This window comes from Diospyros lotus, chromosome 10 (assembly GCF_014633365.1).
Source record: "Diospyros lotus cultivar Yz01 chromosome 10, ASM1463336v1, whole genome shotgun sequence".
Lineage (NCBI taxonomy): Eukaryota > Viridiplantae > Streptophyta > Magnoliopsida > Ericales > Ebenaceae > Diospyros > Diospyros lotus.
The window spans coordinates 1,180,706-1,198,901 of record NC_068347.1 but is presented as its reverse complement, the minus strand read 5'-3'; the positions used below and the strand labels follow the sequence as shown (position 1 = coordinate 1,198,901).

General features: G+C 33.4%; 2 protein-coding genes across 2 annotated transcripts; both read right to left on the bottom strand.

Annotated features, from left to right (window-relative positions):
• Positions 1–4,477: 4,477 nt before the first annotated feature.
• Positions 4,478–5,630, bottom strand: LOC127811777 (senescence-specific cysteine protease SAG39-like). The gene is made up of 2 exons (XM_052351946.1): positions 5,177–5,630; positions 4,478–5,070 (listed from the first exon to the last, which is right to left on the bottom strand). The coding sequence occupies exons 1-2, from the start codon at positions 5,628–5,630 to the stop codon at positions 4,478–4,480; spliced, it is 1,047 nt and encodes a 348-aa protein (XP_052207906.1).
• Positions 5,631–6,768: 1,138 nt separating this feature from the next.
• On the bottom strand, positions 6,769–16,654 carry LOC127811776 (senescence-specific cysteine protease SAG39-like). The gene is made up of 2 exons (XM_052351945.1): positions 16,507–16,654; positions 6,769–7,184 (listed from the first exon to the last, which is right to left on the bottom strand). Exons 1-2 carry the CDS (start codon positions 16,652–16,654, stop codon positions 6,769–6,771), a joined length of 564 nt encoding a protein of 187 aa, XP_052207905.1.
• Positions 16,655–18,196: the final 1,542 nt, after the last annotated feature.

Here is an 18,196-nt window from a genome sequence, read left to right as displayed (position 1 = left end):
ATATTTTCTATTTAAATTTTTTTTATATTTAAGCGACGGGGTCGACCCTGTCGCTAAATTTTATTTTATTTTTTAATTTTTAGCGACGAGAGTGACATCGTCGCTAAATTTAAATTTTTTATTTAATTTTTTTTAATTTTTAGTGACGGGAAATACCACGTTGCTAAATTTAAATTTTTTATTTAAATTGTTTTATTTTTAAGTGACAGGGCATTTTCGGTCGCTAAATATTATTTTTTTATTTAATTTTTTTTAATTTTTAGCTACTGGAGTGACCCCGTCGCTAAATTTAAATTTTTTATTTAATTTTTTTTAATTTTTAGCGATGAGAAATACCCCATTGCTAAATTTTATTTTTTTATTTATTTATTTTTTATTTTTTAGCAACTGGGTTGAGCCGGTCTCTAAATTTTAATTTTTTATTTAATTTTTTTAATTTTTAGTGACGGAAGTGACCTGTTGCTAAAAAATTTTAAATTTAGTGACGGGGTCATCCCCGTGGCTAAAAATTGAAAAAACAATTTAAGTAAAGAATTAAAATTTAGGGACGGGGTTACTCCGTCGCTAAAAAATAAAAAATAAATAAATAAAAAAATTCAAATTCGCTAAAAAATAGAAAAAATTCAAATTCGCTAAAAACTAAAAAAAATTCAAATTCGCTAAAAAATAAAAAAATAAATAAAAAATTAAAATTTAGCAAATGAGTCATCCCGTCACTAAAAAATAAAAAATAAATAAATAAAAATTTTAAATTTAGTGACAGGGTCATCCCCGTCGCTAAAAAATAAAAAAATTAAATAAAAAAATTAAAATTTAGCGATGAGGTCAACCCCATCGCTAAAAAATTAAAAAAAATTAAATAAAAAATTAAAATTTAGCGACGAGGTTACTCCTATCGTTAAGAAATAAAAAAATTTAAATTCGCTAAAAAATAAAATAAATTTAAATAAGAAATTAAAATTTAGCAACGGAATTTTCGTCGCTATCCGTCCCTAATTATCGACGGAATAATTCTGTCTCTAAATACGATTTTTCTTGTAGTGTCGATATTTCACCCTCGTGATGGAACTCGACTCCTTATTCCAGCATAAGGGGAATTTCGCAGCCATTTTATCATCCAAAAAAAGGCAAACACATTCTCTCAAAAGGCTATTTTGAAATAGTTGGCCTTGAAATTCTTGTAAGAGCTATCAAAGGCCTTCAGTAACTTCCTTCTCGCAGCCCATTCAAAGATATCCAACTGCCTTTGTTGTTGCCCTTTGACTAGAGGAAGGAAAAAAAGACCCCATGCTCGCTCCCCAACCTAAGAAGTTGGACAACACTTCGAAGGCTCTCATGAAGGCCCAGCTGAGTCGGGGCAACATTTAACATCGTTAACACCGAGCATTGGAACTCCGTGAACAAAAGTCGAAGACAAAGATGTGTAAAAAATGTCTCGTACATAAAAATCGACCCCTAGTCTGTGGCCATGAAAACCCGCTTCTCGTACATAAAAGTCAACGGAGTGTCTCGAGGACTTAAATTTTGTATATGAAACAACCCTTGAGCAATTTCGGGTTGAAACAAATGGATTTAAGATTCAATTGACTAGCCGGGCCTAAGTATAATTTTCTAATTTACCTGAGAGAGGTCAAAATGATAGATTTTCACGAATTTCGAGGATGAAATGAATAGCACTAAACTTGTGAGCCTTAGTGGTATAGTTGGATAGATCAGGGGTATCATGCAAAGGGCAAAAATGACATTGGAAGAATCTAGGGGGTGAAAGTGCAATAAAGCAAAACTTCAAGTGTAAACACAAAGAAGAAATCGGCCACCGCAAATCCACCGCACATGGAGGCTATTTCCGGTGATGGGACGGTCGAGGAAGACCTGGGGAAGGTCGTATACGGCATGGGCTGGCTTAGGGGCCAAGCCTTAGTCGCTGATTAGTTAGAATTTGGCCGAAAATCGCCTATAAATAGCTAGGTTTTGGCTGAGAATTTACACTCAAATTTCTCACAATTGAGGATAAATCGAAGAGAGTGGTTAAGGGGATTTTGATATCGAGGCATCAAGGATCAATTCTAAAGTTTTTGAGAGGTTTTTCATTGCGTTTAGAAGCTGTTCGAAGGCTGGTCGAAAAGGCGAGGCGGTTCACCACGCCGCACCTGCAACTGACGATTTAGGGCACTTTTCAGTGTCCTTTTGGCCTGAAACCAGTGCCATTGAGATCGATTCATCAAGGACTTCAAGGGGGTGCCGTTATTTTAGCCATCGGAGTCGTCGGCGAAGGATGGGAAATTAAGGAAGAAGGTGGCGCGTGGCTGCACGCGCCACACTCCACACACAAGGCGAAAACAACGCAGGAGCGTCCGACAGAGTTGAATCCAGATCGTCGAGTTATAATAGCAGGTGCAGGGTTCTCCCGAAACAACGCAGGTGTACGTTATGTAAGCATAAGTGGGCTCATGTTGTGAATGGTTATGTAATGATGATTATGAGACGTTATATCATAAAAAGGTTATGGTTTTAATAAGAGTTGCGTGTGACTTGTAGTTGCATTATTGTTCAATATCATTCAAATAGTAACCCTCTCACGAATCCTCTTTGTGCACGGGGCTTCAGGAGGTAGGCCGTTACACTTATATAATAGAGTAGATGCAAAAATTGACATTAATTATATATAGGTTAAACCAAATCTAGCTAAATGGCATCCTTCTTTTCTTGACTAGGAGATGAATTGTAGCGACCCCACTCGATTTTTTTCTCTGTTTACTTTATGAGAGATAAAAGAATGAAAGAATCAGATTATCCTAAAAAAAGGAAGTGCATTGAATAGAACTCAAGCAAAGCTACACAAAGAGCAAGACAAAACAAGTCTACCACAACCCAACCTAAATGCATAACTAAGAGGTAAAGGGCCAAAACCAAACTAGTAGCTAGCCAAGGCATAGAGAAACAAACTAAAGAGACAACCAAACCCTAGCCAACACAAAGACAGAAAGACAAGAGGGTTTGTGTTATACACTTACAAGTAAAACAAGTAAAAGATTTCAAATAAAAACTCATCTTCAAGAGAGTGGTGTGTTTAATGGTTGTATTTTAGTTTTTTTTTTTTAACAAAATTTTAATCAATAATGAGACTTGGTACAACAGTAAGGTTGCTCTGTTCTATTGTGGCTTAGCGTTTAAGTCAAGAAATAGTTTCTTCAATTATTGTGTTTTTCGTTATTTTTTTAAACAAATGATAAAAAATGGTTGGTAATCTCAAATTTGGTATTTTCTTATATAATAGAGTAGATGCAAAAATTGACATTAATTATATATAGGTTAAACCAAATCAAGCTAAATGGCATCCTTCCTCTCTTCACTAGGAGATGAATTGTAGCGACCCCACTCGATTTGTCCTTAGGGATCTTTGAGCATGGATTGAGGTCCAATAAGATGGTGTACCTCTTGAAGATGAGTGCTAAGGAACTAGAGATGCTTTTTGGGTCCCATAGACTAATCACCAATCAAGTGCCCACGATATTCCTGAAAAAATCTCTTCTAGACCTCGTAAGAGTTGAATATATATGAGCTTAACAACCTTGTTGATAATGCATAAAATTGACCACTTATATACTTGAGAAGAAAACGTACCAAATGGAAAATGAGTCTTCAACTTCATATTTTGTAGCTGATTTTTTGAAAAAAAGAATGGTGAGATTCGGTCAAGGCTGACAAGAAAGACATCTCAATACCTTTATATATATTGTTCAAACAGAGAGCTAAGAGCCAAGAGATTTTTAAGATTGGCTACAATAACAAACCCCTCCCCTATTATCTGGGTTTAAGATTGACTATGAAACTTTTACCGCTAAAAATGTTTAGAAAATTACTCAACTCATAGGCAGAAACTAGTATAATGGAGTTTTTCAAGAGGTCTGATTATTGTTTGAAACTTTTTATTTTAGATTTAACAATTGCAAAATGATAAATTTTGAAACCAAGAGAGTGAGAAATAGCCCGAGTTTAAGATTGAAAAACATGTAGTAGAAATTAACATAACTAAAACATCAAATTGGTGTTTCCATTACACAATTCGATAATTAATGTATATGGATTGGGTTATTAGTTAATCTCTGCACCAATTAGAAGTGTTTAAATTGCTATAGTTAGATTTGCAAAAGCAAAAACATAATATATGTGCTGGTTTCTTTTTCACACAACATTAGTTTGTTCCACTAAGTAGTGCTAAAATCCAAAGTTTAGGGAGCACAGAAGATGATAACGAGAAAAAAAACAGTAGAAGACACACATTAATGTTGTGCACATTAAAATTATGAATCAGGTGAACAATTAATTCATTTTAGATTGATCCAGTATAGGGAATAGACATATACATATAAACAACCAAGAGCTGAGGAAAAGCATAAATTAAACAACCAGCAGCCATACCCATACACATTATTATTTTACACCTCAGTTGCTTTGGGGTTGGCCCATTAATTAATCACGCAGTGGGGTATGAGGCCATCATGGCAATGCCACAAAGGCCTTCTTTGGCGGCAATGCCTCTCTGCATCCTTATGTACCCTTCTTCTCCCCATGATGTGCCCCATGAGTTCTTCACAAGCCAATACTTAGTCCCATCCCCGTCGGTACCATAGCCAACGGCGGTGACGCCGTGGTCTAGCTCAGTCCCACACTCTCCCGTAAAGACTCCACTCGAGTAAAATTGGAAGTCAGAGCCCCCAGCATCGATGGCGACCGAGACTGGTTGATTAGCAACGGCCTTTTGAAGGGCACTCTCACTGTTCGCAGGCACGTCTTCGTACCCATTTATCTTGGCTGCGTGGTTTCCGGCTTTGTTCTTGTTGCAAGTCCCGTCTGTACCCTGGTATGGATAGTTTGCTTCAGTTGTGAGTCCTTTGTTTTGTTTGATGAACTTAAAGGCATCATCCATGAGGCCACCATTGCAGCCCTGATCTTCGCCTGAAGTGTCACAGTCGACAAGCTCTTGCTCGGACAGGGAGATGAGCTTGCCGGTTGTTAGCTGGTTATTTCCTTCCATGGCTGCCACAGCTGAAAACGCCCAACAACATCCTATATGTATATATATACAGGTGTATGTTGTTGGGATCTGGTTAGGAGATAAGCAACAAGAAAATCCTTGTGGTTAGAAGAATATCAATGATATATGCATGCTTACCACACTGGCCTTGGTCCTTGATCGCGGTTACTGCTCCTTTCTTCCTCCAGTCCACGGTGGCTGGAACTGCAGTCACGTTTTGGTATCTGAAAGACGGCACAACAGTGGAACAGACATGGCTCTTGAACCTGTTTCGCAATTTGAACTCGTCATTCGTAAGATCTGCAAATTGATTCACTCCTAACTTGTACCCACTGTGGGCTGCCTTGTTAAACGACTCGATGCGTTCCACATTGGCCTTGAATATCCTGTAACGTTTCGCCTTCTCAGCAGCATCCTTGTACTCCCGCCCATACCGAGCCATCCACTGCTCGTGTCTCTGATGGTACATGGCTTCCTCCTCCTCCTGCCGCTGCTGAAGCGAGCGAGAAGCTGCCTGGGTGGCCAACGTTGCCCAAATGAACAACAAACCCAAGCAGATGAGGCTGCACTTGCTGGGGCTTTGGGAACCCATTGCTTAACTATTAATTAGGAGGTGAACTGATCTCATCTTTGCCATTGTGTTGTTTGCATTTATATAGCTAGGGAGATTGTAAAGTGTATATGATTGGGATATGTTTTAAATACTTTGTGATCACTGCGTGCCTTAGGGAAATGCTATATATGACTTGGACTACCCTATAATTTGCATACAATGTTCATATATAGAGTTGAAGGTTCCATAGTCGGAATGTCCCATGAAACTTGGAAGTGAAAGCTGCCTTTGAGATCGATCAATGCCACGGAAAGTTGACTGCAACTCATCTCTTGTATTTTAGTAGTGATTGATGATGTCATTATCTAATCATTTTGTATTAAAAATATTGAGAAGCTGATGGCATCGATTAAGTGCCTGATCAAATGTTGTGATTTGACCCTTCCAATTGGCTGCTTCACTTGTCTCTTCGCCATCCTCTGCTAACTATATATATATTTTTTAGATCTAAATTGGGAGGGAGTGTGTAATGACCCAAATTTATTTATTACTATTATTGTTAATATCTTAGTTATTATTATCTATATTAAAATTGTTATTATTATTATTATTATTATTATTATTATTATTATTATTAGTATTAGTTGATAGGGGTTCCCAGCAGCTTTTCTCGTTGCCCACCTCCATATATAGTTATGTAAGACTAAAGGTTAGTTGATGTATAGCGGTTGAGGTTTTGTTATATGAGCCGGGATGGCAAGTTTTCTCTATCAGTTTTCTCTTAGTATTTATCAATGGCATGCATGACAGGTTCTTCCAGATCAGGTTGTCTCTATTTTAGTAGGGCACTCGCTCTGGTTCTTTGGGAACCTGGGTGGGGGCCTTACAAAGTGAATCTCAATCTCAATGTGAATGTTTCTAATAATTATTATGTAATGAAATAATGGCCTCAATCATTTATATATAGAATCCCATTTGCTGGGGCTCTTTCTTCCTTTAACTTAATCCTAGTGGACCTTGCTATTTGTTTGAGTTTCATGTTGCGAGTTATGGCTGGGGAAAGTGTTCGAGAGGGTTGGGAAATTGAGAATAAACAAGCAAGCCATGTTCATATTGGAGAACATAAACAAACCCTTCAGTTTGAAATTTGACCAGCCAAAAGTACTAGAACTGAAGCTCAACTAAGTTCAGGTTGATCCAATACAGGGAAAGTACAAGCTATGTATATGCAGCAGCAGCAGTTCTTGTTAACACCAGGCAGTGGGCAGTGGGCAGTGGGGTATGAAGCCTGCATGGCGATGCCACAAATTAAGCCCCTCTTTGGCATCCTTATTTTGCCAATGTCCATCCTTATGTACCCTTCTCCAGTTCCCCCCACGACATGCCCCACCAGCCAATACTTAGTCCCATCGTCGTCCCTCCCACCGTGATCGACTTCGGCGCCACACTCTCCTGTGAAGACTCCACTCCAGTCGAAGCCGCCGGCGTCGATGGCGACCGAGACGGACTGATTACCAACGGCCTTCTGAAGGGCACTCTCACGGTTTGCAGGCAGGTCTTCTTCGTACCCATTTATCTTGGCTGCGAGGTTTCCTGCTTTGTTCTCGTTGGAACCCCCGTCGGTTCCCAAACATTGGAATATTAAATTGTATATTTGTATTGATCACATACAGCCCAATACATCAATATACAACTATTATTTTTAATATAAAATTAAATATCTGAACAATATTTGGTAATAATTATAACCTTCATCCATGATGCAATGAGAAGCCTCAGGGTTGCCTTTTTTACGTTTTTGAAATATTTTTTGTATCAAAACTTAGAAAAATATTAAAAAAAAATTGAACTATTTTTATAATTTTAAAAATATTTTGATATCATTCCACAATATTAGAAAAATATCGAAAACATTTTTTGGAGCACAAGGAGATTAGAGATGAGATTTTTGTCTCTAACCAAGTTATAGACAATTTTTATAAATTGTATAAAATTTATGTTTTATTATTTTCTTTTATATATGCATTATGCATTCAAACATAATGAGACCATAGAGAAATAAAATGATAATGTAACGATCCGTTAGAAGGTCTAAGAGTTTATTAATATTTTATTTATGGAGATTGAAAAACTTTTGCCCTGTTAAATTAAATGTTAAGAAATATTTTTAGTGGCAAAATTTATATAAATAAATTATGTATTAAATTAATGGATTGAGCTTTGGAAACTTGGGTTGAGCCCAAGTGGAGATTTTGTATATTTCAATTGTTGTATGGTTGTGAAGCCCACTGGGCTTAATCATATGTTGAGGCCCTTTTAATTGGGACAATGATTTGGGTTTGGGCCTATGTGTATAAAATGGTGAAATTATAATTAAATGGAAATGAGAATTTGTGGCAAATGGCAAGAAGAGGTATGCTGGGGAAAAGGTTAAGGGTAATTGTGGAAATTTATAATGTGAGAGATTAAAGAAAAGAAGAAAGAAATAAGGTAAATGCGAAATGTCCCTAGGGGGCTTGGATATTTGTGTGTGTGTGTTTTATGTGAGGGGTATTATGGTAAAAGCAAATGGGAGAATGGTTGGCAAGCCATTCCCTCCCCCTCACCTCTCCATGCCACCTTAATTGCTTTCTTCTTCATCTCTCTCTCTCTCTCTCTCTCTCGTGACCTTTTCTTCTTCTTCTTCTTCTCATTTTTCCTTCTTTCTTCTTCTCCATTTTTGTTGCCCATTGAAGCTTCAAGTGGAGAGGTCCAAGTTGGGTGCTCTTCTTCTCTTTGGGATTCCATTATCAAGGCAAGTTCTTCTTACACTCATATTTTTATTTTGGTGCAAGCATCCTTCTTTGTTTCTCATATCTTTATTGCAAGATCATATGTTCATGTCTTAAAGTGGTGTTTTGAAGCTTGAGTTGAGTTGGTTGTTTCCAATTTTTTCAAAAAAGATGTGGGTTTCTTTCAATGGCTTCATTGAGTCTTGTTCTTGGTCTCTATGGGACTTGTTTTCCCCATCTTTATTTCATGGAATGGCAACTTGGGGGGTTAAGAGATTAGCCGTGGTTTGTTTTGGGATTGTTTTGCGGTGTTTTGGGGTCATTTTGTGTGTTTATGGGTGATGAGTCGACTATTTTTGGGGCTTAATCGACTCATCAGAGGCCTATTTTTGCATGATTTCTATGCCAGCCTCGGCCCGGTCGACTAATGAGTGTTAATGAGTTGACTAAGCATTAGTCGACTAAGCATTTTCTTAAGTCGACTAAGCTTTAGTTGACTAATGCCTTCCAAAAGTCGACTAACTAACTTTTTTCAACATTGTGCAGGTTGCGCTATTTTGACCATAACTTTTGATATCAAACTCGGAATTGCGATCCGTTTAAAGCATCATAAACTAGACTTCGAGGAATTTAATTTGATATATAATATCATGTACTTTGGTGATAATTTGAGTGGGCCAAGCCTTTTCTTAATCCAAATTAAGCATAATTGTTAACCTAAGTTGTTGTTAATTGCTTTCTCTAGCATCACTCAACCCTTCAAAATGCTAGGAGGTGATTAAAGATATGCATATGTGCATGCATGGGCTCATGAGTGAATATTTTATTGAAATGTTTAATTGTGCATGATGTCCATGATGTGTATTTTTCTCTAATAGAGCATGTATGATATACTTATGTGAGATTCCATGAACATTGCATGGCATTACGATTTGCGCCCTATTGCTATTATTTTGGCGCGGCAGCTATGTTCCGCAAATGGGGAAAGAAAATGATATCCTAAAAGAGCGCCTGACGGGGGTGAGGTAGCCATAAACCCAGTAGGCGATGCTCGAGCCAATGAGTGGCAAATCGATTTTGTATATATATATATATATATATGTATATATATATATATTCGTGAGAAATGAATCGATGCATAAAATGCATAATGGCGATGGCATCGGAATGATTTTATTAATGAGAACTGAATGGAAAAAGCTACTCATACTTGGGGAATAGGGTTACCCACTTTGAATTTTTTCATGCCTTAACCCTGTTGCTTCATTTGTTGTAGCATATGGTTGCTTATAAAATGGATTTATTAATGAGAATTGAAGGATGAGTTTAAATTGTATTGAGGAGTCGAGTGTACTCTATTTTGTATCCATTCCTTCATTCGTGCTTCTGGTATTATATATATGTTTACTTGTCGAGCCTTATGGCTCACTTTGAAATATGGGTTGATAAACCAAAAAGAAGTATATTTCTTTGAGGATGTTATTGTCGAGTCTAGAAAGCATGAACCCAATGGGTATCTGGATGTTGGGTAATGATTTTTCTTTGGCTCTGAATTATTCATGCCTTCATTTATCATTTTATGGATTCTTCCTTTACTATATACTTGCTGAGCCTTGTGGCTCACGTTATTTCTTTTGTCATTTTAGATAATGGAAGATAGATATTTTTGGAGCGAGTTCAGATTAAATGTGTACAGAGATGTCCCAGTTTCAAAGATTCGTGGGTGTATGTTAAGGGCAAGAATTCAAGAGCTTATTGTATTTTTTTAAAAAAACCTTATGCCTTTTTATTTTGAAAATGTATGGACGATAAACGCAAGATGATAATGTATTGAATATGATGTAACTTATTATGGCTCCTATTATTGGTGAGCAAATTCATAAAAAAAATTCCTTGAAAATTTGAGTATCTGTATCCATTCTTAACGGACCTTCTCTCGAACTTCCTGTGCTAATGGAAAAATCCGGGAGCGGGCACTGACAAATAAAATGAAGAAACTTTTATAAATTGTATTATCTATATTTGTTTATTTACGTATTTTTTTGCATTTTTCGTTTTCTAATTTTTTAAAATATACCGTTTCTCCGTTTTCTTTTTGGATTGTATCCATTTCCTATTTCCGTTTTCGTTCAACTAGGAAAAGAGTTCAAATTTTTGTATAAATGCACACATATAAGTTTATATATATTTATTTGTTATGCAAATGAGTAAACATGTCGCCTAAATGATGTGACAAAATGAGTAGGCACAACACTGTTTCTACGTTTCTGTGCATCAAAAGTTGGTAGTATGTATGAGCTTGAGATCTCGAATTTGAGTCTTGTGAGCCTTCATTACTCTCCAATTAAGTTCGAGAGAGTGCCCAAAATTGTGAGAACTGATTTGCAATTTTGTCTCTATAAAATTATATCTCCATTGATTGAGTGGATTTATTTCTCTGTGTTGCCAAATACATTAAAATTTTAGAAATCTCCTTTTTGTTTTTAGTTTCTATATATATATATATATATATATAGTGTGACATATTTTTAATCAAATCTCTTTTGTCAATTGAAATTTAATTTCTTAGATCAAACCTGCATACAAAATGATTTATTTCATTGTGCATATATGAAAGGCGGTCAATATATGTTACTTCATTAAAGAAATCACACAAAATAAAGATAATTAAAATAATTATAGACAACTTGAGATATATTAAGTTTTAACTTTACAAAAATTTAGAATGGGACTACTAATAATAAGATGTTACACAAATATATACGTACTTATTTGTTATTCCAATGAGTATGCACGTTGCCTAAATGATACAATAGTAAGCTATCTAAATCTATGATGCACGGAAACCTCTCGAGAGCTTTATTTCAAATACCAAAAAATGTTTCTAGGTTGTTTATGCAATTTCAAAAATATTTTGGAGCAGTTTCATAATATTAAAAAAATATCATAGACCCATTTTCAATTCCATCCATGAAAAGGTTAAGAGATGGAAACAATTATAGTTAATTCCGTCTCTAACTTAAAATTTTTAAATTTATTGTTTATTTTTAAGAATAAGTAAATTTTCAAATTTATTATTTTTATTATATTTATTTTTAATTAGTAAGTCATGATTGATAAATGATAGAACGTATGGTTATGTTTGTTTAAATGCATTATGAAATTTATGTTTTAGCATTTCTCCCACGTTTTTGTTTTCTACTTTTTTTAAAAATGTCATTTTCCCATTTTCAATTTCTATCATATCTATGGTTATATTTATTTTTTTAAAAATTGTTAGTTTATTTAGAAAAACCAAGAAAGCACCCAAATTGTTTTATTTTTAAATCCGTTATCCTTAATTGCCAAAAAAAACCCATTCATAGTAAATGAAAAATTGTAATACAACCAACCACCTTCACATACCTTTAAATAGCACCACGTCTCAAGCTTTTAATAGAGGTCAGGGCCATTTTCGTCTCATCAAACCAAAGTGTTTCTCACACACATTCAAGAATAAGTAATTTTCTTAGCTGGAAATCCAAGGAATGAGCAAAGACAACGGCCCCACATTTTTGTTCTGCAATGTGTTGGGTTACATGCAACTCGACACGTGTACTCATTCTCTCGTGAAAAAAGTTGGATATAGTCGTGCAATTTCACCTTTAGTGGTCACATCACGTGAAAAAGTTGGATACAACGATGCAATTTCACCTTTAGTGGTGACATGTGTTGAAGAAATAAATTATTTTTCAAGTTAGAAACATGAAAAATGAACTAAGATAGGCCTCACGCGTTTTTGTCCTGCAATGTGTTGGGTTACATGAAACTCGACGCGAGTACACATTTTCATATGAAAAAAAGTTACATACAGCTGTGCAATTTTACCTTTAGTGGTCATATCACGTGAAAAAGGTTGGATACAGCGGTGCAATTTCACCTTTAGTGGTGACATACATTAAAGAAATAAATTATTATTCAAGCTAGAAATGTGAAGAATGAACTAAGATAGACCTTACGTGTTTTTGTTCTGCAATATGTTGGAGCTGCATGCAGCTCAACACGAACATCAACTCATGTTTATGTGAAAAAGTTGTCTAAAAGATATAATTTCAATTTAATATAACTTCAGTAACCCTCTCCCTCCCCCCCCCCCTTTACATTGCCACCACACTATAAAAGCCCTTGAAACTTCGACCAAGAGGTATAATTTCATTGCCTACCACCACCACTACATAATTCACCACCCCTTCTTCTCCCCTCCTCCCCCTTCCAACCACCACCTTGCTACTATAAAATCCATGGAAACTTCAACCTTCATCATTATCATCACCATATGCTGCCTGAAAAGCCCTCACCAAACATCCTCAAAATCCATGAAGCATGGTCACGAAGGCTAAGATCTTGATCTTGATCTTCGTAGCCATTATTTCATGTATATTTAGGATGTTTGAACTCAGTCATTCCTTCCAATGGCAAGATAAGTAAGTTGAACTTTGGTCACCGTAAAATTGTTTTTTGGGTTTAATTTTGACTTTAGTTTTCTTGCGGCTAATTGTTCCTTGTAGCCATAATAGAGACTACAATTTCCAAATTATATGGGAAGTTACAACTAATTGAATTATAGAAGTAAAAATCATTGAAATATTCAAAAAATACATATCAAATCCCAATAATTGATTCATGTCTTGCCAAAGAGGGGTTGTTTGGAGTAGATGATCTCTCCATGTTAGATCATGGATGCTCTTGTATTCTTTGATTTCTTTTCAAATTAAGATAAAGATAGAGGTATCAACTTAATACCATTTGGGAGCATAATGGATCATAATTTTAAAGAAATCCCTTAACATAATGATAAGAGGTTGTATAGTTTGCCTCAAGATAAGAGCTATGATGCACAGAAACAGCTTGGGGGTGTTGTTTTGGTGTTTCCAAAACATTCCCTACACCAAAAAACACATTTCTAGGCCATTTTTGCAATTTTGAAAAATTTTTGCAACCTTTTCGTAATATTAGAAAAATATCGAAAACGTGTTTCCATCTATAAAGATGTTAGAGATGGAATTTTTTCTATTTTTAACTCAAAATATTTAAGTTATAATTTAATATATTAAACATAAAAAAATTTCTAATTAAAATTCTTAAGAGTTGGAGACCATACTCTTTGATGAAGATGCCAATAAGGACTAAGAGAAAGAGAATGATGAAGTGGGGGAATTTTTATAAATTGTATTATATTTGATTGTTTTTTTTTAATTTATAATTTATTTTTAATTAGTAAGTCATGCTTTATACATGATAAAACTTATATTTATATTTGTTTAAATGCATTATCAAATTTATGGTTATTTTAGATTGAATAACTATTTTTATAATTTTTTGTATTAAAAATTATATTTACAAAAATATCCTTAATTTTTTTTTATTTATTTGTTTCTTTTGTATTTCCATTTCCTACCTTTTGAAAAATACTACTTTTCTATTTTTTATTTTTATTTCCATACCACTTACCCTTCTTCACATCAAATTAAACAAAATAGTGTTCAAATACATTAAAGGTAATAATTCTATATGGACCAAAATGTTAGTAACAAATGTTGCATTAGCAATGCGGAATTGCTTGTATTTTAGTAATTAATTTAGGTAAATTATATTATTAATTTTTAAATTTTAAATTTTATAATAAATTAGTCACCGTATTTTAACTTTTATTGCCACAATTATCACAAAACTTTTATTTCTATTAAAATTTAGTATCTCTTTTGATTTTCCATCAAATTCTATTAACGAAAATAACAGGGCATTCATTAATATAAATTTAAAATCACTTGAAATTTATAAATTTAATCTAAACCCGACAATCGAATAATTTTGGAGTTTATATTAATGTATATTGCATTAGTTTTCATTAACAGAATTTGACAAAAAGTTAAAAGAGTTAACTAAATTTTAATAGAAATCAAAATTTAAAAGATGTAATGACAAAAATTAAACCATACTAACTAATTTATGTTAAAATACAAAATTTAAGTTTCCCTATATTCTTCTATTTTGCAGATTACATTTCAAACAAATTTCCAAGTGAAAATTTAACTTCAGTGCCTAGATTGTGAACTATACTCTTAGAGAGATTTAATCCCTAAGTTCAAGAGATTGCACAGAATTGTGAGAACCAATATGCAATTTTGTCTCTACAAAATTATATCTTCATTGATTGAGTGGATTTATTTCTTTGTATTGCCAAACACATTAAAATTTTAGAAATTTTCTTTTTGTTTTTAGTTTCTATATATATATATATATATATAAATATAGTGTGACATATTTTTAATCAAATCTCTTTTGTCGATTGAGATCTAATTTCCTAGATCAAACCTGCATACAAAACCAATTTATTTCATTGTGCATATATGAAAGGTAGTCAATGTTACTTCATTAAAGACAAAATAAAGATAATTAAAGTAGTTATAGACAACTTCAAGTATACTAAGTTTAACTTTACAAAAATTTAAAATGAAACTACTAATAATAAAAGAGGTTATACAGATGTATACGTACTTAATTGTTATCCCAATGAGCAGGCATGTCGCTTAAATGATACGATAGTAAGAGTTTTATTTTTTCTCAATAATCTAAATCTACGATGCACTGAAACGTTTTAAAGGCTCTATTTTGGAGCAGTTTCCTATTGTTAAGAAAATGTCATAAACACGTTTTCAATTCCATCCATGAAAAGGTTGAGAGATGGAAACAATTCTAGTCAACTTTATCTCTAGCTCAAAATTTTTAAATTTATTGTTTATTTTTTAAAGTAAGTAAATTTTTAAATTTATTGTTTGTATTATGTTTGATTTTTTTTAAATATATTGTTTATTTTTAATTAGTAAGTCATGATTGATAGATTACAGAAATTATGTTTATATTTGTTTGAGTGTATTATGGAATTATGTTTTTTATTAAATAACTATTTTTTATAATTTTCTATATTAAAAATATATTTACAAAAAAGAACCTTATATTTTTTTATTTAAGTATTTCTCCGACGTTTCTGTTTCTTACTTTTTTGAAAAATGTCGTTTTCTCGTTTTCATTTTGTATCATATCTATTTTTCATTTTCGTTTCCGTGCAATATATATATAAATTGTTAGCTTATTTAGAAAAGGCAAGAAAGTACCTAAATTGTTTTATTTTTAAATCCATTATCCTTAATTACCAAAAAAAAAGCCATTAATAGTAAATGAAAAAATTGTAACACAAACAACCACCTTCACATACTTTTAAATAGTATCTTCACATCTCAAGTTTTTGAAATCCTCATCATTCACCAATAGAGGTCAAGGCTATTTTCGTTTCATTAAACCAAAGTTTTTCTCACACACATTCAAGAATGAATAATTTTCTTGGCTGAAAATGCAAGGAATGAGAAAAGACAAGGGTCCTACATTTTTGTTCTGCAATGTGTTGGGTATACATGCAACTCGACGCGTGTACTCATTCTCACGTGAAAAAAGTTGGATATAGCTGTGCAATTTCACCTTTAGTGGTCACATCACGTGAAAAAGTTTGATACAACAGTGCAATTTCACCTTTAGTGGTGACATGCATTGAAGAAATAAATTACTATTCAAGTTAGAAACATGAAGAATGAACTAATAGGCCTCACATGTTTTTGTTCTGCAATGTGTTGGCTTACATGTAACTCGACGCGTGTACTCATTCTCACGTGAAAAAAGTTGGATATAATTGAGCAATTTCACCTTTAGTGGTTACATCACGTGAAAAAAGTTGAATACATCTGTGCAATTTCACCTTTAGTGGTGACATGCATTGAAGAAATAAATTACTATTCAAGCTAGAAACATAAAAAATGAATTAAGATAGGTCTTACACGTTTTTGTTTTACAATGTGTTGGAGTTGCATACAGCTCAACACATTAGCTTATGCTCGCGTGAAAAGTTGTCCAAAAAGATATAATTTCAATTTAATATAATTTTAGTAACCCTTTCCCCTTCCACTACCACACCACACTATAAAAGCCCTAAAAACTTTGACCTAGAGATATAATTTCATTGCCTACCACCACTATTACATAATTTCACCACCTCTCCTCATTTCCTCCTTCAACCACCACCACTCTATTATAAAATCCATTAAAACTTCAACCTTCATCATTATCATCACCATATGCTGCCTCAAGAGGCCCTCCAAACATCCTCAAAATCCACAAAGCATGGCCACGAAGGCCAAAATCTTGATCTTGATCTTCGTAGCCATTACTTTGTGTATATTTAGGATGTTTGAACCCAGTCATTCCTTTCAATGGCAAGGGAAGTAAGTTAAACTTTAGTCACCATAAAATTGTTTTTTGGGTTTAATTTTGACTTTGGTTTCCTTGCAGCTAATTGATTCCTTGTAGCCATAACAACTACAATTTTCAAATTATATGGGATGATTACAACTAATTGAATCATAGAAGTAAAAATCGTTAAAGTATTCGACAAATACATATCAGATTCCAATAATTGATTCGTGTTTTGACAAAGGGAGGTTGTTTGGAATAGATGATCTATACATGTTAGATCACAGATGCCCTCGTATTTTTGGATTTCTCTTCAAATTAAGCTAAAGATACAGGTATCAACTTAATACTATTTACGAGCATATTGGATCATAATTTTAAAGAAATCCCTTAAACGTAATGATAAGAGGTTGTATAGTTTGTCTCAAGATGAAAGTTATGATGCACAGAAACGGCTTGGAAGTGTTGTTTTGGCATTTTCAGAATGTTTCATGTACCAAAACATCAAAAATCACTCCAAAAACATTTCTAGGCCATTTTAAAAAATTTTAAAAAAAATCGAGACCTTTTCGTAATATTAGAAAAATATCATAAATACGTTTCCATCTACAAAGATGTTAGAAACGAAAATTTTATTTCTTTTAAAATTGTCTCTCTTTCATTTTTTTCATTAAATTCTGTTAATGAAAATAACGTAGTATGAATTAATATAAATTTCAAAATCACTTGAAATTTGTAAATTTAATCTAAACTTGACAATCAAATAATTTGGGGGTATAAATTAATGCATATCGGATTATTTTTCATTAACAAAATTTGACAAAAAATTAAAAGAGTAACTAAATTTTAATAGAAATCAAAATTTAATAGATGTAATGACAAAAATTAAACCATACTAACTAATTTATCGTAAAATACAAAATTTAAGTTATCCTATATTCTTCTATTTGTAAATTATATTTCAAAAACATTTCCAAATAAAAATTTAACTTCAGTGCATGTAATAGTTTGTGAACTATTCACATTAAATGAGCTAAGAATTGACAAGTTTATACTTTTAGAGAGATTTAATCCCTAATAAGTAGTCTGAGCAGTATATTATGAGATTTATAAAGTAATTTGAAGAATTAAAGAGTCAAAATTTTGACTTAATTTGTCATTAAAAAATGATACAAATAGTTCCCAAAATAAATTAATTTGTTTACACCAAAGCCAAGTCGTACCAATTTTGTTGCATTTATTTAATGGCTGATTTGGGCGAGCTTACATCTGGGAATTGGGCCAAGACATGGGCCGCCTTACATGGAAGAAGGTATATATATTGGGGCAGACTTCTAAGGACTTTGGAGACACCAATTGGACCATTTCTCCCTCACTTTTCAGCTTTGGACAGTGGTAAGTGGCCCAATATTATATATATTGGGTTCGTTTAATCATTACATGCTTGTGATCGTCAAAACCTATGTAAAGGTAGAATCAGTAAAAAGTCCATTCGATGTTTGTTTAACTAGCCCAATGTATGAGGCCACTCTATTGCATGGAAACATTTCGATA

Excerpts from the sequence above, each read along its gene's own strand:
- LOC127811777 (XM_052351946.1), bottom strand. The coding sequence starts at position 5,630 with ATGGGTTCCCAAAGCCCCAGCAAGTGCAGCCTCATCTGCTTGGGTTTG. Across the intron at positions 5,071-5,176 it reads CAAGGACCAAGGCCAGTGTG|GATGTTGTTGGGCGTTTTCA; the intron begins GTAAGCATGCAT and ends ATATACATATAG.
- LOC127811776 (XM_052351945.1), bottom strand. The coding sequence starts at position 16,654 with ATGACTGGGTTCAAACATCCTAAATATACACAAAGTAATGGCTACGAA. Across the intron at positions 7,185-16,506 it reads TGGTGATGATAATGATGAAG|GAAACCTCGCAGCCAAGATA; the intron begins GTTGAAGTTTTA and ends AGAACAAAGCAG.